The 24086-nt window shown below is 42.2% G+C and overlaps 1 protein-coding gene across 3 annotated transcripts in view; it reads right to left on the bottom strand.

Annotated features, from left to right (window-relative positions):
* The window catches only part of MAMLD1 (mastermind like domain containing 1), a 338436-nt gene that overhangs the window by 24874 nt on the left and 289476 nt on the right, over window positions 1-24086 (bottom strand). For all 3 annotated transcript variants that reach the window (XM_034781141.1, XM_034781139.1, XM_034781140.1), the window contains exon 2: window positions 11995-13677. In XM_034781141.1, the coding sequence (XP_034637032.1) occupies window positions 11995-13620 (1626 nt within the window). In that variant the 5' untranslated portion in view covers window positions 13621-13677. The remainder of the gene's footprint in view (window positions 1-11994; window positions 13678-24086) is intronic.

Below are 24086 nucleotides of genomic sequence, written 5' to 3'. Positions count from 1 at the left end.
TCAATGATATGTGAATCTCTGTTGAGGGCAGGGAATGTATCTATCTCGGTTGTCTGTGAAGCATCTAGCACACTTTTGGGAGCGGTTTAATCATAAAACAATTATCACATCAAGGGCCACACACTGCATTCTTTGTGCGCTCAGAACTCCCAGTGACATCAGTGGAAATTTGGGGTGCATGAGGAAGACAAGATCAGGCACCAAATTGCCAAGGACATTATATATTTTACACACACACACACACACACTTCAGAAATCCAGAAGCACTTCATGGTACCAAGACCTGACCTCAAAATAAAGAGACATTAAAGTCAACTGCATCCTTATCTAAGCCATTATATGGTAAAGTAAGACTTTCACCAGAGACTTCAAGAGGTTTACAATTTTTTTCCTTACATATTTTAAAATGATTTCTTCCTCATTTGAAGCATAGGTAATGATCCAGTTTTAGCTGAAGAAGATGGAAACACGGTGCTTACATAAAACACGCAAACTCAATTATTTACTTCAGTTTCTCCTGAGCTTCTGGTCAGTTAGCAGGTTCTATACTGGAATAAATAATGAGATCTAAAGACAGACACGGATATCAAACCAACACTGAAAATTCACAAGTGGATTATGTAGCCTCACTAGTACCATGGCAGGACTTCGGTTCTACAGATCCTAGAGAAATTCCGTTCTGAATCTCAAAGTAATCTGAATGGTTGGTCAGCCCACGGTTACTGCTCTGCCTTCCGCGCGGCTGCCCCCCCATGAGGACAGGGCTGGAAAGAGTACTATTGTCAACAAACTGAAGAGGAAAAATACAGCAGGAACAGCTTAATTCCAGATGTAAATGAGCTCAGCAGGGAATCTAAACAGTCAAGTCAATTGCCAGAATCTGCACTTTTCAACCTCATTCTGCTCCTTTGATCAGAATGAATTCTGAGCTATAACGATTAATGGAGTAATAGAGGAAGTCACGGGACATCTCTTGGGAAAAGGGGGCAAAAAAAAAAAGTAACATCCTTGTGATGCAATTTTTCTGTTCACCACCACATTTCCCTACAGAAAACTGAATAAAGCTATTTCAAAAAGGAACACATGCTGATTTAACAAAGAAAGGATCACCAAAAACAGACGTGTGAAATAAAAAGAATAGATTTAAGATCATTCACTGTTTAAAACAAACCCCACTATAGTCATGATAAGGGAAAATAACCTGTCCAAATGTAAATTAGAGAGCAAGAGCATATACTTAATATTGTGTTCGTCAACAGGAAATAATAGGATTCAACACACTCAGTATTCAAGGCAAGACTTCCAAAAGTCCTCAGTCTTTAAGTACCAACTAAAATTGATTTGTTTATGTTGGGGATATTAATGCTGTCCCCCGATAGTATGTCCTTTCTGGAAATGGAAGAAAAAAGTATTAACATTAGGGGGCTGCAATTCCAAAAAGAGCCTTTTAAGGATTTCTTCTCATTTGCTGTTGTCACTGTTGTGGATGAAATGGCAGATGAGGGTCAGTTTCCCTCCCATGCCCCTCCTTGCAAGGGGCAGGTTTTGTCTCCTTTATGCCTGATTCTCCCTAAAACCCAACCCTCTGCGGAATAAAAATAACCTGTGAATGTGCTCAAAGTCACAGAAATTTAAAGAATAATTATTAAACTTGCATAAAAAAGGCTATTAAAAGCCAAGTCTGAACTGATGTGAAACACGACATCAAAGTTCTGACCATTAAAAAAAAAATTATTGGATGAATATGACATTTGCCAACCGTCACTCTGCTGCTATGCCGCATCCCTTTCCTCTACCCTTTTGTCAGTTTAGACCTTGATCCTGTAAAGATTTACACATGTGATTCACTTGACACATCTGCGTATAAGTCACGGGACTACTCCCAGTGTGTGAAGTTAAGCATGTTCTTAAGTCTTTGCAGGATCACGACCTTCAATAGTAAAGTCTTCAGGCAGGGACCATCTCGTATACATTTGTACAAGTGGGGGGCTCCTGATCCGGACTCAGGCCTCTTAGGGAATACTACAGTGTAAACAATAAAAATAAATACCTAACATCTATTCATCAGGCTTTTCTCTGTCTTTAGTGTCTCATTTTCATTCTCGGTAATCATTGGCATCAGAAACGTTAAAGCATGGCACTGGATTTTATAGATAAGACTATCTATGCTAAAGAAATTCAACTCACTTGGACCTCAAACAGTTAAATAGTAGGACAAGCCTAATTTTTTTAAGTGGCCAAGAGAGATTCTTAGAATGACATAGCAATATGGTAATATGTTCCCCCTGAATACAGCATAAAAAATTAAACTTCAGCATGTACATGTCCTAGAGTGATTAGCCTTCAAAGACCTAAGAGGCTGCTACATTTTGATTGTGAATTTCTATCAATGATTAGTGTATGATACTTGAAATAGACCTAAGTACTTGAAACAGAAATATTGCAAAGCCAAAGAGAGCAGGCTGATTTGCTTCCTAAATGGGCAGAATTTTTGAAGACAGGTCGTAATAGTGTTTTGCTTTCTCACATTAATGTTAACAGCTTTGAAGCGACTGCTCCTAATTTGTATTTAAGACCCTTTACCTTTTTCTCTAAGCCATTTTCATAGACCAGCATTTGTTCCAGGGGCATATTTGCCACACAGAGCAGACCTGTAATGGCAGTTAATTTGCACCATTTTGCTTGCTCCTGTATTAATCAGAAAACTCTGAATCATCCCAGTGTTTCCAGATACACAGATGTACGAGAGAAACCAATGAAGCCAGTTCAGTTCTCTCCCCATTCAGAAGCAGAGACAATATCAGTTCCTGTTTACAGCCACTTGTCTGTTTTCCCCCCACCCACGCACTGAAATTTCTCCAAAATGCCCAGAGAAAAAGAGAAAGAAACTGAGTTCATTTTACCAGGAAAGTTATTTCTAGGTATTGCATCTGAAACAGAACAGGTTTGCACTTTTGTTGTTGTTGTTGTTGAGCACTTATTTCACCGAGGCCGAAAACTACCGAAGTGGCATAACCAGAAGGACCAAGTAGCTGACTGTATTTTCCCCACCCTCCAAACCTGCCTTCATATTTTACTTACAGTACACAGTTTACCAACCCTCAAAATGATTTTTTTTCCTGTTTACGTGACATCAGCTTTTGATTGTTTCTTTCTTTAAATACTTTTGCCTTGTAAAATAGACTCACAGCAGAGAGTGGGGTCTGAGTAATCAATATGACCACAGAAATCATGTTTTCAAAATACTTTGGCAAAGGATTTTCAAAAGTGACTCGTGATTTTGGGTGCCCAACATGAGACACATTGACGTTTTCTGACAGTCAGGCCCCTTTAGGGCACCCCAAAAATCCCTAGTCATTTTTGGAAATCCTTTGCCTGTATTTTTTTTTTTTAATTTTCCTCAAATGTGGCAAGAATCGGAGGTTAGAGGTAGTGAAGTCAATGAGAATTTACAGTACGGGAGGAAAATGGGATCAGGCCCACATTAGGGTAATGGACAATACTTCTTGGCATTCATGAGTACAACCCACACACACACACCTTTTTAATATGGGAGTTATGGTTGTATGAACTTACAAGTGAAAACACAAGTAGCAGCCCTCGGCCGTCGGCTAAATCACTATTCATGGTCTTCTTTTTATAAATGAGACACAGGCAGACTGTGCATTCAGACAACTTCATTGTGATGCCCTCTAGGCACCAACTAATGAGAAAGGGTCCCTCTGTATTCCCATTTGAAACTCAAATGTTCAGAGTGTTTAAGTTCCTTCAAAGATAAGGGCACAGTCAAGAGAAAGTTACAAACATTTGTCAAGTTGTTTACAAATTAACTGGCTAACCAATAGGTCTCAAAATGTAATTGTAAAATGAGAAATCATTATTTAGCGGGCATGTTTCTAGTCAGAGCCAATACAGATCTGTTTCTGGCTCTACGCTAGTTAACATTTTTATCAATGACCCAGAAGAATAAAATGTAAAAAAAGTTTGCAGATGACCAAAATTGTGAGAGAATGGTAAATAACGAAGAGAACAGGTCATTGATACAGAATGACCTGAATCACTTGGTACGCTGGATGCAAGCGAAAAAATATGTGTTTTAATACAGCTAAATATAAATGTATACATCTGGGAACAATTCAGGTCATACTTACAGGTTTGGGGGACTCTACTCTGAGAAGCAGGGACTTTGAAACAGATTTGGGGGTCATGGTGGAAAATCAGCTGAACATGAGTTCCCAGAGGATGCTGCAGCCAAAAGGGCTAATGTGATCCTAGGATGCATAAACAGGGGAATCTTTCTTGAGTACAAGCGGGGATGTTATTTTACCTCTGTATTTGGCTCTGGTGCAACTGATGAAGGAATACTGTGTCCAGTTCTGCTGTCCACAATTCAAGAAGGGTGTTGAAAAATTGGAGAGGGTTCAGGAAAGAGCCATAAGTATGTTTAAAGGATTAGAAAACCTGCCTTGTAGTGATAGACTTGATCTATTTAAGTTAACAAGGAGAAGGTTTAAAGGGTGACTAGATCGCAGTTTAGAAGTACCTACATGGGGAACAAATATTCAAAAATGGGCTCTTCAGTTTAGCAGAGAAAGGTATAAAAGATGATCCAATGGCTGGAAGTAGAAGCTAGACAAATTCATACCGGAAATAAGATGTACATTTTTATCAGCAAGGGCAATTAACCATTAGAACAATTTACCAGGCTGTGGTACATACTCCATCACTGGCAATTTTAAAATGAAGATTGGATGTTTTTCTTAAAGATCTGCTCTAGGAATTATGTTGGGCAAGTTCTCCTGTAGAGCACAGGCCATAGGTCAGACTAGACCACCACAGTGGTCCCTTCTGGCCTGGGAATCTATGAACCTATGAAAGGTTTCTATGGTCAGATGCTTTTTGTGCCAATAAAAATCAAAAGGCTTAAAAATGTTTTAAATGAAAATCTGTAGTTCAGGCCCAATCTTGTAACTGTACTTGCAAGTACTGCCGTTTTACTCAATGGGGCTCCTGGAAGGAAAAGTCACTCATCAAGGTTTACAGGATGGGCTCTTAGTCCAAGAGTCCTTTTGGTAAGAAATTAAAAATAAAAAAAACCCAACAACCCACCCATATGCACACTCCATGGGCAAGATTCTCATACCGTTACCTGAGGTGCATCCCCACTGAAATCAGTGGGGCTTCCTGGAGAGTAGGGTATTACTACGTGTGAGAAAGGGTGGCAGAATCTGGCTCCACTTAAAGCTCATGAGACACTCTTTAATATGATCATGTCACTTTCCTTACACATTTGAGAGAGGGTTTCCCGCCGCCTCCCCTTCTACTTCTGTTAAACAAAGGGAAACAATAGTGCATTTGTTGCTTAAAGCGACATGAAGGGACTGACTTAAAACCACAAAAGCAAGATTTATTTCAGCGCTAAGGCAGAGAACTTTGCGTGATGTGCAATGTCCTCCGCTCACCATGCAAGTACTGTGGTATTGCTGAGGTCTATGAACATTTGTGGTACAAAGCTGTAGTACATTTCATGTGCTGCAATTCCTAGGTACAAGGCAGTTAATTAAAGACAGAGTGTTAGGGTAAAATTCCAGGCTTGTTTCTGAATTTCTTTCGATTACTTGCTTACGCTCTCCTCCTGAATATATGCAGCCTACGAACATGCTTTCTCTCTCCCCCCATCTCCAACAGCAGTTTTAAAATACTACATGTCTGAATGTGCACACATTTTACACATCATCATCTTGTCATGTGGGGAATAGGCAAGAAAGATATTTTGCATAATATCCCCCTGACACCCCTCACTGTTCTTTACTATAAACCCTAGGATTCTTTTCTATTTCTGCAGCTTAAGTGAACACACTCATTTATTTTTGTAGGGTTGCTCATGTCACAAGTGCCGAACGAACTGCGCTGCTGGCATGGACTTTTTCTGTATTGTTAAGGGGAACATAAATTTAAGAAGATGAGAGCGTGATGCATCAGGGAAAGAGTTTCAGCTTTGACAGAGTTTCCTAGCAATTTTCAGAAAAAAATAAGGGGGTGATAATGGGATGGGGCAGTAAAGTTAGTTTAGTTACTGGTCTTCCATTTACAGCAGGAGATCGTTTATTGGTAACTACTTTCCTGCATGGATTGTTCCTTTGAGGCTGATGCACTATGAAGAGTTTTTAAGATATTGTCAGGTCCACAAACTGAAGAATTGTAAAGGTTTGACGACAAAGGCTCATTTTACAATCCGGAAAACTCTGGTACAAGAAGAGGGTGCCCACAATTTAAACACAAAGGAAAATTATGATATAAAAAGAAATCAGATTTTAATGAAAACTAGTCTGTGTAATTTAATTCCTAACTCTTGCATTTTGAATTGTTGCATTAACTGCGGGACCCCCTCAATGGATGTTAAGTGGCCAAGTCCACCACAGCTCTTCAAGAGTTTCTCTCTGAGTTTCTAAAACGTATTTAACATTTGCTTTGGGGAGTGGGGGGAGGAAGACCAATCTATAACAGTTTTGTGAAGGCTCCTTTGAGACTGCTGAAAGGAGGGGGGAAAAAACACACCCTACAAGTTTGAGAAAAACCATTCCAATTGCACAAATAAATGTAAAAGCAGAAATGACCATTCAAGAAGATATTTTCACATCTGTGAAGAAAGTATGTGGCGAGGTCAAACTCCAGGCTCAGACTTATTGCTTTCTGTAATCCTGATTCATCACCAGCATCCTTTATTCACCATTCAAAGGCACTTAATTAGCTGAAGGGCTTGTTGCTTTGCCTTTAGAAGCTCTCCACACCCTCAAAGGCCTGGGCTCCGGCATTGTACTATCACTAGCAATACCCTTTGAAATCAAATCTGTTTTTCTTCTCCACGGTACTAGGAAAGAAGTAATATTTAAAAAAACAACAACAACACTTTTCTAACCATCAAAAACAAACCAACCACCCCACCCACTCAAAACAAAACCCAACTGGAACGTCTTTCAAAGTGGCACTGAAGAAACTAAATCTGACACTTTTTTAAAATGCTCACAGAAGACACAGATGAAATCTGGCCAGCAGTTTTTGGTCTGATCAACTAAAGGTTTATTCATGCATGACAGCTTGGATGCTCTCTCTGCCAGACATGTCTTCATGCAACATCTAGGCATTTAAAACACTGGGTATGTCCCCCTGAAGTCACAACAAGATTTGGACGTACTTAGATTCAAGGAGCCTGAATCTCCATTGCTTTTCAGAATGCTTATCCATTTACGCCAGACCAGCTACCCAGCCAGAATAGTAGCATTTTGCACCCACTATAGGCTGACTTTCCACTGATGTAAATGACCACACATGGTGCAGGGCACCAGGAGACTCAGGCCCAGGGTATTCAAATGTTTATGCCTACATAGATAAAAGGTAAATGAATAGAATGTGATGGAGAATATAACAGGGCACCTTTAACACCAAAGGAGTGGGTCAGTGTACTCTTAGAACTGCAAATTTTTCTTCAGGTTTGTTTCTAAATGCAAGAGCTTATGCTCAGAAACCAAACTTTAGCTCAAATGCACAAAGAAAAAACACCTGAAATAATCTAGCTGGGGGGGTTTTCATTCTTCCATGCTACCGATAATTTACGCTGCCAACTCAGACACTGTATTACTAGTTTTTCCCACAGCTAAAGAAACACTGTCAAGCCCCTTTAGTGTTTTCTCACTCTTCATTTCAATCTGCTCTTCACGGTCTTACTCTTCTTCATGCACCACTCAATAGCAAGATGCAAGTCTGACCATTCATCCTATAAATAGAATTGTTTTCCCGCTGATTTTTGCTCCTCTCCATTCTTCCCTCCCATGGCTTTGGCAACAGAGCTGAAGCCAACATACCTTTTGTTGACTCCTCTCTGTACAGCTATCCCACATGTCAGCAGGAATGCACAGAGCTCTAGGAATAGCATGCTTGGCTGCTGCAGAGCTCAGGAATGTGCAGTGTGTCACACCCAAATGATGGCGATTTATTATTTATATCCTCTGCAAAACAATCAGTAAAATGCTATTTTGTTTTTAAGATAGTTACACAATCCAGATGCCATTCTCTTACCAGGTTCCACACAGTTTTACTAGATGTCAAATTTGGGGCCTAGAAGACTGAAAGTGTCTCAGCCTGGTCCTTTCAAAGCAACCTAAACTCAGCCACTAACATTGCAGGCTCATTTGCCCACCTTTAACCTTCTGGGGACCTTCGTTTCCTCGTTCAAGGACCTAGTTCTCTTCTCACACCAACAGGAATCAAGAGGAATTCCAATGAAAGCAATATTACATCAGAGGAGAATCAGGCACTACATTTTTGACATGCAAGAACGCAGCTCTGCAAGTGCAAACTGCACTGCATGCAAATCAGAGCGATGCACAGCTATCCAGTCTATCTGGGCAAATGCAGTTTGTGCTCTGCTTTCCAACCTGCCGCGTGTCCAAAACCTGACACACCTTTTGGACCACCAAATCTCCTAAGTGTGGAAAAGTATGCATGATATTTTTGGAGACCACTTTTGACAATTTGGCCTTTCATGTCCTTCTCTGTAGTGTGAATTTATGAATCCAAATCGGTGTGCGGAATTTCACTCTGCACGGATCTATACTTCATGAGCAAAATGAAAACTTGAATATAATCTACACGAGCAATGCTAGCAGTACCGGGCTTTCCAATATCACACAATGCAAACTGTCAGTGACTAAATCAATATCTGTCAATGTTCAACAATGAAGACACAGCACTTCAGATGAGAGAAGATTAGACATTATCAGATTTACCAATTGTCCAGGCACTATGCGATTTTGAAAACAGTCTGACTAAGCTACATGATATATTTTATCTCTGAAGTACAAAAAAACCCATATAGCTGCGAGACACCAGTAGGTCACTCCAAGCTTTTGGAATGCAGAGTCTTCTCTTTAATGTGTTACAACAACAACGCAGTTCACACTTGGAGTTTATGTCACAGCAGCTGCTCCGTTCCCCATGCTGCTCTGCCTGCTGCAAAGATCAAGTTTCATGCTCTATTGTTCTTCCTCCAACTGGCCACCATCCATTCTCTCCTCCTTCTTCTGTACAAAGCCTCACCTCTTGCTCAAAAAAAGAAAGCACTATGCCTTCTCTTTATAAATTTTAGTCACATATACAAACACACACATGCACAGAGTATGGGGATGATTTCAAACTACCAAACAACATTCCAGGGTACGATGATAATTTCCTCTTAACATATTTCTCCATATTGTTCTCCATCAACCATTACTACTTTTAAAGATGGAGAAGCTATTTGCCTCCCTCTCCCAATCTTTTACTTGTTGTCCTTTAATGCCATGATCGATGTATGTTTGAATAGTTCTATTTGTTACTGGCTGTGATGGAGAAGTGGCGGTAATAAAATATAAAGGGCCCAATTCTGCTCTCAGCGACATCGGTGTGTTGGAATAACTCCAATGAAATTCACTGAGTTACACAGGCATAAACCTAGTGTGAAATCGGGATCGCAAATAAAATCTCAACATCAGTGCTTTTGACCCAACTGAAAAAATAATTGTATATAAAACTGCAAAAAGTACTAATATTCAAAGAAATTTAAGTATCAGAGGGGTAGCCGTGTTAGTCTGGATCTGTAAAAAGCAACAAAGAGTCCTGTGGCACCTTATAGACCAACAAATGTATTGGAGCATAAGCTTTCGTGGGTGAATACCAACTTCGTCAGACACATTAAATTTAAGTATACTGGAATTTTGATATTTCATGTGTCTAGAATATTCTCTCTCTATGGTATTTTTTATAATTTTGCATACAGGGGCCACTTTTTTCATTTAAAATTGTCAAAGTTATTAAAACCTAGGGCAAGTATCCTGATCTTCAACACTCACCATTGATCACAAGCAGCTTAACAAGATATAAAACCTGGAGAAGCAGTGTAGTTTAGATTATAATTAATGTAATAAGTCTTACCTTATAAAATCAGTGAGGCACTGTGACCTTCCCTACCTGACGTGGACATGTGAAATAATCATCACCTGTCTCAACTGTCCTTGATCTTTACTGATAGCCCCCAAATTATATACTCTTGCTCGTTGCTGTAGGCAGGCAGGGGCTAGAAATGCAGCCCGGGCCGAACATGAAGAAAGACGCCTGAAGTGGAGCCACTGACCAATTAAAGAGACTCTCCAAAGGGAATCTTTTCCAGTTTTTCTTGGCTAAAAGGATAAATCAGTGATGTCGGAGTTCAAAAGATGTGTGACAGAATGCAAAGCAGGGAAAATTGGGGCACTGGGAGCAGGAGCAGGGAGAAAAACACTCTTGGCCCATGATACAGCAAACAACTTCACTGTAGGCTTAACTTTAAGAGGACGACTAGTCCCACTGAAGACAATGGGATTTAGATGTGGGGTGAGCAGACAGCAAATGTGAAACATCGGGATGGGGTGGGGGGTAATAGGCGCCTACATAAGACAAAGCCCCAAATAACGGGATTGTCCCTATAAAACCAGGACATCTGGTCACCCTACTCACATGCTTAAATTATGCATGTTCCTAAGTGCTTTGCTGGATCAGGGCCTTACATCTGTAGCCTGTTTTTTTCTGTTTTAATGCCTAATCAACCCCCAAAGTGCCCAGTGGTATGATACATATGTTTGGATAAGCAGCATCAGTGAGTTTCAGCCCTTCCCACCAGCCTGTTTGAAGCAGATGCATCATCATAAGGGGCTATCAAGAGCACACTTATTTGGAAAAGGGTGAGTCAGTCCTGAAATGGCCGCTGTGGAAAGGAGCTACATTTAGTTACCATTAAGAAGCTGACATTTACCAACAGCTACCTTCTTTCTTATTCTTAGTACAGGAAAAGGCTGTGGTATCTAAGATACTATAATGTGGGAACTGCTGGCACACGCTGGACGATTGAAAGCTGACCGTGGTACAGTGAAGAACAAAGGAACCCTCAATTTTGTCTGTCATTCCTCAGCTAAACTCAACAGCACCTCAGAGACCATCCTCCGCTCTTCTGAGTGCAGGCCAATGATAAGTGATTAGACTCCACGCCAGTTGGTGTCTGGTCAGAGTCCACTGTGCACAATAAACGCAGCCCGACAGATTCTCCTGCCAGAGTTTTGCTTCTGGTTAGCAACATCGTTAATTGTGGCTGTGAGGTTGCATTTTTATTTTAACCACTTTGCTTCCCTTGTGCCTGCGCCCACAGAACGAACCCCATTCCTTTAGCTCTCCCTTTGTCAAAGGCCCTTGGTCACAATGAACATCTCTCAGATCAGGTAGGATATGGACAGATGTCACTCAGCACCTCTCCCAGCAAGGGTTACTCGAGAGAAACGAATGGTGTTTCTAACCCCTGACAGCTGCGGTCCTTTGTCCACTCAACACATAATCCAGATCTATCTAGGGAAGGGTAAGCACTCACCAACAGGTCTTCATTTTTTGGTGAGTTTTGTAACAGTTATTTCAAATCTGTCTCCTGGCTACTCAAGCGCTGCATTGTTAAACATTCAGGGGCCACATTCTGGTGTCACTTTCCATCCTACCTGTGCCTACCTGGCTTCAGAGGTGTAACTTGAGGTGGAATTTGGTTCAGAGTATGAAAAATTATTTTAACAGAGAGCGACAAATGATGGCAAATCCATCATGTGAATATCTTCACGGCTACCAAAATAAGCTAACTAGAAGAGCAAAACTATTCCCTTAAAAAGTGACGTAAATGGTTTGAGACATTTGTTTGTACAATAGTGCGAAACTATCCATTCAGCTAGGAGAAACAGCTAGGATGTGTATGATGGAACAACATAGTGAAGAAATCAATAGAATTAGTCCCAAGAACCCCAGAATGTTGTTACCATTATGTCTATGTACATATCCAAAGGGCTTAGTGATGCTATATTTGTAACAGAGAGGTGGGAGGGGGGAACCCCCAACAAAAACATCAGTGTTTTAATGTAACCCGTTTAATATAGAAGAAAATGTTCTAACCTGTCTGGGTTGAGATGGCAAAGTAGCAGGCTGCATGTGTCTCTGCATCCGAGGTGGTTGCATCAGTTGTCGAAGATGTTGCTCGATAAACGGGGTATTATTAGCCTGTGGAGATTGTTGTGTGGCTGGTGCTTGCTGCTGTTGCTGGAGATAGTGAATGAGGGATTGCTGCCCTGGATTGGCAGTCATGGGTGACATCTTTGGAGTAGTTGACTCCGATGCAAAATGAGACAGTGGTTTGGTGTTATTAAAAGAAAACTGGTCTTGGGTAACAGGATTCTCATTCTGCAAGCCATTAGATGGCGGTTGCATAATTATGTTCATATTTTTGGACGGGTTTGTAGTCATCAATTTAAAAAGAGAGCTTTGCATACTGGTGGGATTGCTGGTGGGAGTGATGTTAGGAATTAATGTATTTTGAGGACTAAACGGCTGCTGGTGCAGAGCTGGGCTTGACAGCTTTTCTGGCCTGTAAGGTGGGGACGGTCCAGTATTCGTGGAGGCCATGCTGGGAACCAAATTGTTCTGCGGACTTTTAATATTATTGGTTGGGAGGCTGGCTGAAGTCATATTGGATAGCATGGAGTTCTGGGGGCTGAAAGGCTGCTGGTTAAGCGCTGGACTGGAAAGCTTCTCTGACCCATATGGTGGGGAGGGCCCGCTGGACGGGTTGTTACTGGAAGCCATGTTTGAAAGCAGAGTGTTTTGAGGACTCTGAATATTGTTTCCTGGTAAACTATTAGAAGTCATGCCAGACACCATGACATTTTGAGGGCTGAAAGGTTGATGGAGGGGGGATGATCCCGGCCTATAAGGCGGAGAAAGACCTGGAGTGGACATGGTTGGCCAGTTGGGAGCCTGTACTTGCTTATTAGTAGTAGACACTTGTTTGCTTGCTGCCAGCTGCTTTAGTTGCTGTGCATGCCAGTTAGATGTAGGCATGTTAGGTAAGGGTACTGGCAGAATAGACTGTGCCGGATTCTTATTCTGTGCTCCCGAAGAGATGGGTGATGCAACAGCTTTGTTTGGGGGAGGAACCGTATAGTTAGCCCCAGCAGATGGAGGCCTCATTTGGGGTGATCCTCCACTTGTTGGATTACAACCTGGAGAAAAATCTTTGTTCACAATGTGGTTCTCCAAGTGAGATGTCTGCGGAGAGGACTTTGGCGTGGTGCTGATGCTTGACTGTGGGTGGCTCAGACCAAGTGGCTCTTCAGCCTTGCTTCCCAAGATCTTCTCAAGATCCAGCTCATTAGGAGAAGGATCAGGCATTTTTGTCAGCTCTTCTAACAGATCTTGCAGTTCCTGGTCCACAGACTGCATATTGTTTCCTTTCTCGTCATAATGAACAACATTATTCTGTCCACCTATCGTCCCTTTCTGTCCTATTTCTGTGTTGGGTGGTACCGAAAATGGAGAACCAATACCACTGCCATTCATGTGATTGTTTTCAAGTAGCGCTGAATGACCAGCAACTCCCATGGAAGAAGTGCTGTGATTGGTGGAGAATGGAGAGTTCTGCATATCTGGACATGACACATTGGGATTGGTCTCTTGGCCCATAGATAGAGTTACATCATCAAGACAAAGTCTCTTATTGTCGCTTGGGAAAATGACATCGGGCATGCCACTGGAAGCAGGGGAGCTGTCATCTTCCAGTTTTCTCTTAATGGATCCCTGTAACTGCAAGAAAAGGACATGTTATTGGCCTTATACCACATTTTAAAGTTGCAAGGTGAAATACTGAGACAGACCTATTGGGACAAAGTCCGCCAGGATTTAAGTGGACGCAACTGTACTGAAGTTAACAGAGTTGCATCCAGTCACACAAATTTGACATGTTAGTCTTAAACCGGATGTTTAAACTGTAATATATTGCCTGTCTTGTGAATAATGGAATTTAAAAAAATACTTTCTGGTACCATTTCAATGAAGACATTATGCTCCCTGCATAACACACATGCCAACATTTTTATGGAAACTATTTTTTTTGTCTAAACAATGGGAGAGTTGAATAGAATCATGGATTAAAGTTGGTGCCCCACTGCCAACAATGGGTATTAAGTTCAGACCTGAGACAGCTAAACTATTTTACATTCTTTAAAGACGGGGCATGTGAAATAATCAGCATACTTTCTAAACAAAGCAAAGCAACCCTCTAATATCTAAACACATTTTAATCTTTCAAGCTCCCCAGCCACAGATGTTTCAGACTTCAAAACACCAAACAGCAGCAAAAATCTTAATTTCTGTTTCTTATAAATCCACGCTAGCCTCGGCTTTGCTTATGTGAAGGACTGCCGCTCCTTCACAAAACCTACAAGGTTTGTAAAACACAAAAAGACACATGAAAAACTCGATGCTCACTAAATGTTGAATTAAAAATCCAGTAACCTTGACAAATGTGATCACACTTCCTACTTTATGTAAAGAAAGTGAAGCTGAAAACAATGGCTCTTTAATGCTCCATTGACATGACATGCCAGTCTTTTCTAAATGTAATTATCTGTGGTCCTCACTTTAATAACCAGGGCCTGTGGGTCATAAGATTAATCGGTCATTAACACTGCTGCTTCAATTTAAAGGCATTACAATTATGTTATTTATCAAGAGAGAGAGATAGCATTTGGAAGTTACCTAAATACCAACAGGCAAATAATAAAAATCTATTGTTTCCTCATAAACCTTTTTAGGATGATACAAAAATTGCAAGCCTCTCCCAGGCCTGGTCTACATACATTAGTGTGTCGACACTGTGCTGCAGTGTGGACTACAGGGTTGGGCATTGCAGAGCACACCAAAAAGTGTTGCAATCTAACTGCCCTGTATGGCTGTTGCTTGCGCAAACTAAAAGGTAGCTAGTTGGTGCCAGTGTCGACCACACAGGGCAGTGAGATCGCAACACTCTATGGGGGTGGGAACTGCAGAGTGCATTATTCCACAATGCAGCACGCTTTGTGGCCTAGCTATGCTGGGGGGGAGAGGGGGAGAGAAAATAAATACATACATACATAAAATAAAAATCAAATCACTAACCAATGTAGCTATGCCAGCAAAAGCCCTACTGTAGACACAGTTATCCCAGGCAAACAGTCCTCTTGCCTGGATAGTTTGTTTGGGGAGCTGGTATAAGCTACGCTGGCAAAAGAACTTCCATGTATCAGCTACACCGCTACTAGGAGAGTTTGCACGTAGAGCCATTTGCAGGCCCTTTCTAGTGCAGACAAGGCCGTAGAAGCATGCAGTGGTGTAGTGCTATAAGCGAATGTAACTATACGGTTTCTACAGCTCTATTATTCAGTTGGTAACACAGGTGCAGGGCACTCAGACAGAAATAAAACAAACCTTTCAAACAGACATCTCTTCTTCTGAGGGAGAGCTAAAACAATCAGGTCCTCTCAATCATTCATGGTTATTAAAGCAATCTCATAGCACTTTTGCAAGAATATAAGCATTAACCCCAGTGTCATGACCAAACTGCACCCAGGTTTATCAACAAAAACTCCCACTCTAGTTTACTTTATTGTTATGTCTTATTTGTATTATGGTGGCACCTAAAGGCCCCAGCCAAGATCAAATCCCATGATGGTGGGCACTGAACCTCCATCTAGTAAAACACAATCACTCCCCAAAGAGCTTAAAATCCAAAAGGACAAACAAAAGTGAATCTTCTCTTCTCCACTGGTGCAGATGCCTGCACGTCAGCAGTAGACAAATATTCCCCATTATGCAATATTAAGCACACTATACAAATGTAGACTGTCATCCACTGCAGCATTCCATGGCCCCTTTCAGAAGCATGGCCCCAACTAAACAGTTGGTCCTGAGAATTATATTTTCTCTCCTTAGAAGTCATGCCAAGGAGAGGCTACTTTGAAATGACCCTTGTAAGCGTATCCCCAATTTTAACCTCAACATTGAGCCCTAACATAGAGAAGCAACAGACAACCGTCAGGTGTCCCTGAAGGATCTCTTAGGCCTGGTCTACACTGAGGTGGGGTGGGGTGGGGTGGGGGATCGACTTAAGATACGTAACTTCAGCTACGAGAATAGCGTAGCTGAAGTTGACGTATCTTAGGTCGACTTACTTCGCGTCCTCACAGCGTGGGGTCGATTGCCGCCGCTCCCCCATTGATTCCGCTTCTGCCTCTTGCCGCAGTGAAGTACAGAAGTCGACAGCAGAGCGATCGGGGATCGATTTATTGTGTCTACACTAGACATAAATTGATTCCCGAGAGATCAATCATTACCCACTGATCTGGCGGGTAGTGTAGACGGACCCTTAGATCCATCAGCAGCTTTTGCGAACTCTGACCCTAATGCATGTTAACACGCATTGGGTCCCAGGTTAAGTGAACAGCTTTGCATTGGCTGCTTTTTTCTCTCAGGGAGGACCTAGAGGATAGGTTTTGTACAACTCCACATCTGCTCCCAAGGGATTGCTCAGGCTGGGTTCCACAGACTTTATTTTGTCATCTCTCCATTTCAATGGATGGGGAGGACGGTGCTTGTTAATGGGGCCTGTAGTATCATTCATCTGTGAACAAGGCTTACGATTATCATCAAATCTAGATGGTGCAATACCTCCACTTTCTCAGTGTGCACCTCAGAAAGATTTGGAGGAACATGAGATGGCAGAGGATCAATCTGGTGGTGATGCTCCAGGGTTTGGGGGTACAGGGGAATATCAGGGGAGTATGGTCGGGGTAGTTCTTGCCCATGGTTTGGATGGCGTTGGTCTACCCTTTGCCTACAAAAGCAACATTTGGGGCATAGGGCCAAGAAAGCCTTTTTCATTCTCTCAGATATGGGATTATTACAATGATCCATGACTTTGTGACCTCCCAACTGCGTTACTTCAATGGGCTCTACATGGGCTGCACCTGAAAACCACTTGGAAGTTAGATTTGGTGCAGAATGCGGGTGACTGCTTGTTGAATGTGTTAATTAAAAGGAACATACACCAGTTCTTTGACAACTGTACTGCATTCCTGTTGTCTTCTGGCTTTGGTCTCTAGAAACCTATGAAGTTTGATTCCTGACTGTGAGAAAGACAACTTCTCTCCTTGCCTCACCCAGTGACAGCTAAAGCACTTTAAAGCGTGTAGATGTAAGCATCTGGGGTTTCTGGCAGAGCATGCTCAGTGAAGGATTATAGATTGTCATTTGCTTATTCCACTGACCTGACACAGCCTAGTTTGGTGATCATTCAAAAATGGCACAAGTCCTAGGTCTGATGATGGATGGGCTGCTGGATGGGAGATCAGTTGTTTGTTTTTTGTTTATCTGAAGTGCCCCCTTTCTTGATCTGATAAAATTGGGCTGAAGTGGAATGTTTGAATAGACGTTGCCCATGCTCTCTGAGACATGCCAGTAAGGCACAGTTGTTCTCCAAATGTGTGTGTTTAGATTTACACTTTCCATTGCTTCCTTCCCATCTCCAAAATAAACACATCGTGATCCCAAGCAGCACCCCAGGAAACCCGGGGCAGGAAAACTGAAGGGGTGTCCCATACATGGCCAACTGAATTACTGGCATGTCTGTCCTGGCTCTTGAGTTTACTGCACAGAATTTCAGCTTTCAGAACACTTAGAAAAGCTGCTTAACTGTTGTGCTGGGGCGCTAGTGTGAAGAGGACAGGAAAACCCCATTTCCACCTTGAATTACTAGAAACAGGCCTCCATAGACTAAGGCCAGAATTTTCAGAAGGGCTCAGCATCCACAGGGGATTTTTAAAACGTTCCAGCACGCTGGGTGCTGAACTCTCGTGGCAAATCCAGCCATCAGCGTCCCAATGGGATTTGCTGGGTGCAGAGTTCGGTTGACAAGCAAGACCTTGTACAGATCCTAAATCAGAGCGAAGGTCATTTGAAAATCCACCCCCAACTGAGTACTGACCCCTTGCAAATCTGCCTCTAAGTCTCAAGGTACCCAGTAGCACTTGAGCTTTTAAAATTGCTTTTTAGTATAATAAAATGTCTACAGGATTTTTTTTTAATATGCAAAAGATCTTGGCATTTCACTTTCATGGGGAGTGTTTGCAGCTAGTACCCATAAAATGCACAAGGCCAAATTCACCACTGGTGGAAGTGGGTGTAAATCCACTGAATTCAGCGGGGTTGTATTCACTTATGAGAGGTCTGAATACTGCTCCATATCTGTAAGGTTAAAATACCACCTTTGAAGCATCCCAAACAAATAAAAGATGGCGATATTATACTGGGGACTTCTTTATTCGTTATCAGCTAGGTGTGGAAATCACTCATTGCATTGGCTATTCTATTATATAAAGTATGCTTAAGTATTCCATGCTCAAGCACACATGACTCATTACTCTTTTACAGTACAATGCCACCTTGGTATCTCTGCTATGAGCCTGCTAGATTTTTCTCCCCAACTCCCTAAATCCCATTTGAATGCTTTCACTGGGAAATACAGTACATTAACATGCCGCTGTGGCAGTTCTGACAAGTACAGGGGAGAGAAATTCAGCTTCACATTACAGAGACACTTGCTAGTTTAGCTAATCTGATTGCAGTGGCAGCAGATCATCACGGGTGTGCTAGGACATCCATATCCAGGAGCCCTTGGGTGAACCAATTCAATCAGCTGCTCACTGCAGGCCCTTATCAATCAAGTCATTATGGGGCATCTCTAGACCAAGACTTGGTGGTGGTGCATACATGTCCTTCTCAGACAATTTGTTCACTAGCTTTACTGCCAGCTTCCCTTGCCTGACATTGGCTCCTCCTAGGGGAAAGGGTTGCTTTACTACAGCTCTCTCCCCCTTTCCTGTGAGATAGTTCTGAGATCGCTTTTCATCATCTGGCAACAAATAAATGAGAATAGCAATCAAAATGTGTTCTGCCCCATTCTGTGCTGGCTATTATGCAGGCAAGCTCTATTTGGCAATGAATGCATGTGTATAAATAATTGTGCTGATTGACTACTGTACACAGCAAATTCTGTAAAAGCTTCATTCACACACACACACAAACAAGGACTAAACAGACAAGCAACCAATGTGCTCTCATGTGACCTTGTGAAAATTCATTAGAGCGCCCATGATAGCCTCTTAAGAAATATTTGGGAAACAAAGACAGCCCTTCTGATTTTTGCCACATTAAAACTATGAAGTCTCCATTATCTCTGGTCTGCTTTTAAAAACGAGACTATGACATTGTCCCAGTTTTACTTTTATCTCAGAATGAGAAGGCTGCATTTCTGGGAAAGGCTGAAAGTTACAAACAAGTAGCACTGCTAGCTCATAACGGTAGTATAACGAGAATAAATAATAACTGTTTACACTAATCCTTCCAAGTAAGCTTTACAGCTGTGGTTATAAATACCTAATCTGTCACACACAACCTGTGAGTAGAGAAACAATTCTCCGTGTATGCATGTGCAGTCTTAGTGGCGCAAGGAATGAAGGGCAGATTCACTGAGACACAGCCAGACTTTCCCTGCACCAGCCCAAGATCAGGGCACCCATGTTAGACCAACTGAGGGCTGCATTGACCTGTTATCAGGAGCCCAGTGGGCTAAACCCAGTTTAAATGAATAGGGGGCAGATTGAAGCTGTGGATACGGGGGCCGCTCACACCAAGTTGGAGCATCACCGTAGTGGGATCCACAGTCTCTTTGCACTGCACTTCCATATATCTAGGGTTGCCAACCCTCCAGGTTTGTCCTGGAGTCTCCAGGAATTAAAGATTAGTCTTTAATTAAGTATTAGGTCATGCGATGAAACCTCCAGGAATATGTCCGACCAGAATTGGCAACCTTACATAGATCATTAGTATTTTGATTACGGCAATTCCCACCCCGTGTCAGGCACTTTCCAAACACACAGAGGAAGACAGGGTCCCTGCCGGAAGCGCTTAGTCTAAAGCGGAGAGAGCTGCAGGGTGCAAGCGGTAAACGTGAAGGCAGAGCAATCAGATTGAGGAGAGAGACAGGTAGCATGATTCCATTTGTTAAAACACTTAATTGAATAAGCCTCCCTGCCTAGTCATTCAGCTTCATTTCTTTCTTTAAAAACAGGAGCTATCCATGTAAGCCAACCTTCCCCTCCCTTCCTGCCAGCCTACATTCACTCCCTCCCACTTGTTCCTCTGCCCACCCAGACTCTGAAAGGAAAGTGCTGCCATGGCTGAAATGCAGGACTCAGTGGGGCTTCATTTCTTCCAACCTGGGTGCCATCAGACCCCTCCTTCCATTAGAAACACACTGAAGCTATGGCAACGACGAGACATTCTTAATTTAGGTCAACACTATGCAGAGATAATCATTAGGGAGAAAAAAAATGTAACTACTAAACCTACTGTTGAGTAAGACAGTTCTGCTTGGCTTTTACAGCACACTGCAGATTCAGGCCCTGATTTATGGCAACCACAGGACACGGATTGCGGATCCCCGATCCTTGGCTCCAGTGGGGCCTTCTCCAACTTCCACATTGGTATTCGCCTCTTCCCTTGATGCCCCCGCCAAAAAAACTGGTTACTATTTAAAAACCACCAAACAAACAAACAGGCATAAAGACACAAAGGAAAGAAGTGAAATGTCAATACTATTGCATTTTTACAGGAGGGACTATGGGAAGAGCAGACGCATGGAGCATAAGGAAGTGGCCCTGGGTATGTGAGGAAATAGTAAACACACTTCTACTGAGATCACTCAGGACACATTAGAAATGTCCTATCCAACGCACGGCCATTTGTTACCTTTTGCTAGCGAATGATTCACACGCGGTCAGATTTGTATTTGACTCCGGGCAGGTCTATGCTTAAAAACCTGCTGCACTGCTATAGCGCTTTAGTGAAGACGCTATTTTGCGGACAGAAGGGCTTCTCTCATCAGCGTAGTTAATCCACCTCCCTGAGAGGCGGTAGCTATGTCAACGGGAGAAACTCTACCTTCGACAATAACACCGTCTACACCAGGGGTTCGGTCGGTATAACTGCGTCGCTCTGGGGGTGGATTTTTCACACCCCTGAACGACGTCGTTACACCCATGTAAGTTTGTAGTGTAGGCCTGGCCTCAATCCTTACAAAAGTCTCTGCTGGGATAAGCCAGAAGAGCTGCTTCTTTAGCCCAGCTAGTGCAGCCCTCACCTTCAAATGCCGGGGATCCCCCAGCTGGGCACTTAAAGGCATGTTAGAGGCTCTCCAAAATATCAAGGGCATTCCCTCTCCAAATTTTTTGCAAACATATTGTCTTTTGTTTTCTTCCTCTCGGGCACCTGACCATGGCAAGGAGTTTAATGATGCAACACACTGTGCATGTATACCATTACCCCTACTGGATGGAATCAAAACTGCTCATGTGTATGTCATAGTCCTGACACTGCTAACAGCTCCAGGTAATTTTCCATTAGCCGAAAACGGTAAGAGACTTGTGCTTTGGAAGGAAAATCTGGGTTCTACCAGGAAGCTGGGCGGTCATGGCTTGCAGCACAAGGACAAACGTGAACTCCTAGCCGGCCACAGATTTGGTACTTTTTGCAAATAAACACAATTCAGTAGAAATAAAAGCTTCCACTGATTGCCACTGGGTGCGACCTGATTGCCACTAGATTCAACCTACACTAGCAGTTCAACATCCACACAGCCTGCTTTGAGGGGGAGACCAGTTTGAGAGGAGGCGACCATTTTGAACTGTAGCCTCAGCACAGCCCACACTGGACTCCTCTTTTGCAACCATTTCACCTTCTTTCATCTTCACTCCCTCTGCTCTCACCCTGAATGGTAGTGCAGTGAGATTCCTTCCTCTCTCGGTTTGATAGCACCAACTGAACACACCCGTTGGGTCTTTCAAAGGGGCTGAAGATTGTCAGTCGCCCTGCTCTCACTGAAAGTCAATGAGAGTTGGGTCCCTCTTTGAAAATCCCAGTTTCTATGACATGTATGTTCCTTTGGTTAAAGTCAGGAGACAGCCCGGCTGTTAAAATACAGCCAACCACCAGAAAGGAAGTTAGACTCTCTAAGTAGCCATCAGCATTCTCCAGCATTCTGAGAGCTTTGCACAAAAAGCTCTCTAGACAGCACAAGGGTGCTTCAGAAAACTAGGGAATTCAGGTCACCAACTAGCTGCGAAGACATATGAATAATAGTGAGAGGGAGCGTGCTTATCTTTTGAGAAGAAGGGATAGGCAATGTAACCTCCACTCAGGGTAAGCAGAATGAAACAGCTACACTTTGACACACTGAATTGTGAATTTTAAGTTGGTAGCACAGTTTTTCTTTCAAGAACCACTGCAAACGGTGATTGTGGGATTGATTGGTTTGGTTTTGAATATAAAATCAGAATCTATGATTTGCTTAACTGAACTGACTGGAGTTCATCTCTCTCTCTAAAAATGCTAGACACTGTCAAAACTAGAAGTGGTGTACATTTGCCAATGGCAAACGTTTGCAGCACTCAGCCACCAAAACTTCAGTCTCTGGCTTCAACAAACTTCAAGGAGAGCTATCTGTTCAATCAAAAGCAGCAGTGTAATGTGAAAATAAGGCTGGCAATTTTCTATTTACATAGATAAACTTCACTGAATTCTTTACCGTGTCGTAAATGTACAGATTGGAAGGATTTTCACCTCTGCAATGACTCACAATTCCACGATCCAGATGTAGTTTAATGATCTACTAATCCATGAAAACTCTCCATTAAAAATAAAGATAGGAATTCCACTGGGCATTTTATGACAAAGTACAGTTATCGTGAAGTGGTTAGGATATACATTCACATTTTTTTAAAATGGCAGTGGTTACTTAGTGCTCTGCCCAAACAAAAAGATGCACAGCCTGCAGGTGGAAGGTTGGCTACCTTATGGCACATGGACAACGAAAAAAAACAGACTAGATGCTCAGTTGTAGATATGGGCAGGGAGTAGGGGCCCCATGACAGTCATCAAGGGAAGAACCTGTCACCATGTTAAGAGGTATGCAGGCTTAGTATATCCCCCCAATATCATTCCTGGGGGCCCAACTGCATTCTGGTGGCCAAAGTTGACATTACAGGGCTGCATCCAAGAAGAAATACCAACTCCTGAATAGAGAATAATCTGAGAAGCCACAGGGGCCACATCTACACACACACACACACAAAAAAAGGTTTGTTTTTACTGTGTGCTAGAATCGTACTATAGACAAGGTTAGTTGTAGGTTTTCTATTTTGTTTTTATTAAGACAGAGTTACAATAAAACATTAACATATTCTTGTGACGCTGTATAAAAGATGGGTGACCATTTATTATTGTTACCATTATTATATAATTGCTACAAATCTTGTACACAGTATATATCATGTAAGGTATCCAGGGACAAATTACAGTCTGTCAAGTATGATTATCCAGGTTAAATTCATGTATCAGCTTTGTATCTAAAGTTATGAATATTGGCTATGTATTTATATCTCAAATGTGTTTGTTCTTGGGGTAACACCCACAAGGTAGTTTACATTCAGTCTCGACAGCCCATTGTGAATGGACTATTCAAAGCTTGATGGGTCATTCAGAAGAATGAATTCTTCCGACAGCAATTCTTGAGGATGCCTCAGACAACAAGGAGCCAAAGGCCACCCTTGTGATTCAGCAAGACCTGTAAGGGCATGTGATGTGGACATGTGACCTCGGACTACATCTTTTTTAGTAACTTTCCATACACAGGGGCTTTGTTTGGGACAGTAAATTTCAATGCACATTGCAGAAGATATAAAAGACACTCGAGATATCTCCATTTTGCCTCATTTCTGCTCCAGTTCTCTGGACTGTGGATTTACAACTAAACGGAGTATTTTGAACAACGGACTGAGGACCATCCAATCTTTTGGAAGTTACCAGAGAGACTTTTGCAAGCCAGCATGATCACTGCTACGATCCTGATCTATGAACACTGAAAATCACTTGTATGTATATGTTTCTTTAACCATTCAATACATCTCTTCTTTTACTAATAAAATCTTTAGTTAGTTTACTAAGGATTGGCTGACAGCATGATATTTGGGTAAGATCTGAAACACATATTGACCTGGGGGGGAATAAGTGTCTGATCCTTTGGGATTGGAAGAATCTTAAGTATGGTGAATAGGGTTTTC

Source organism: Trachemys scripta, chromosome 9 (assembly GCF_013100865.1).
Source record: "Trachemys scripta elegans isolate TJP31775 chromosome 9, CAS_Tse_1.0, whole genome shotgun sequence".
Lineage (NCBI taxonomy): Eukaryota > Metazoa > Chordata > Testudines > Emydidae > Trachemys > Trachemys scripta.
This window is presented reverse-complemented; position numbering and strand designations above follow the sequence as displayed.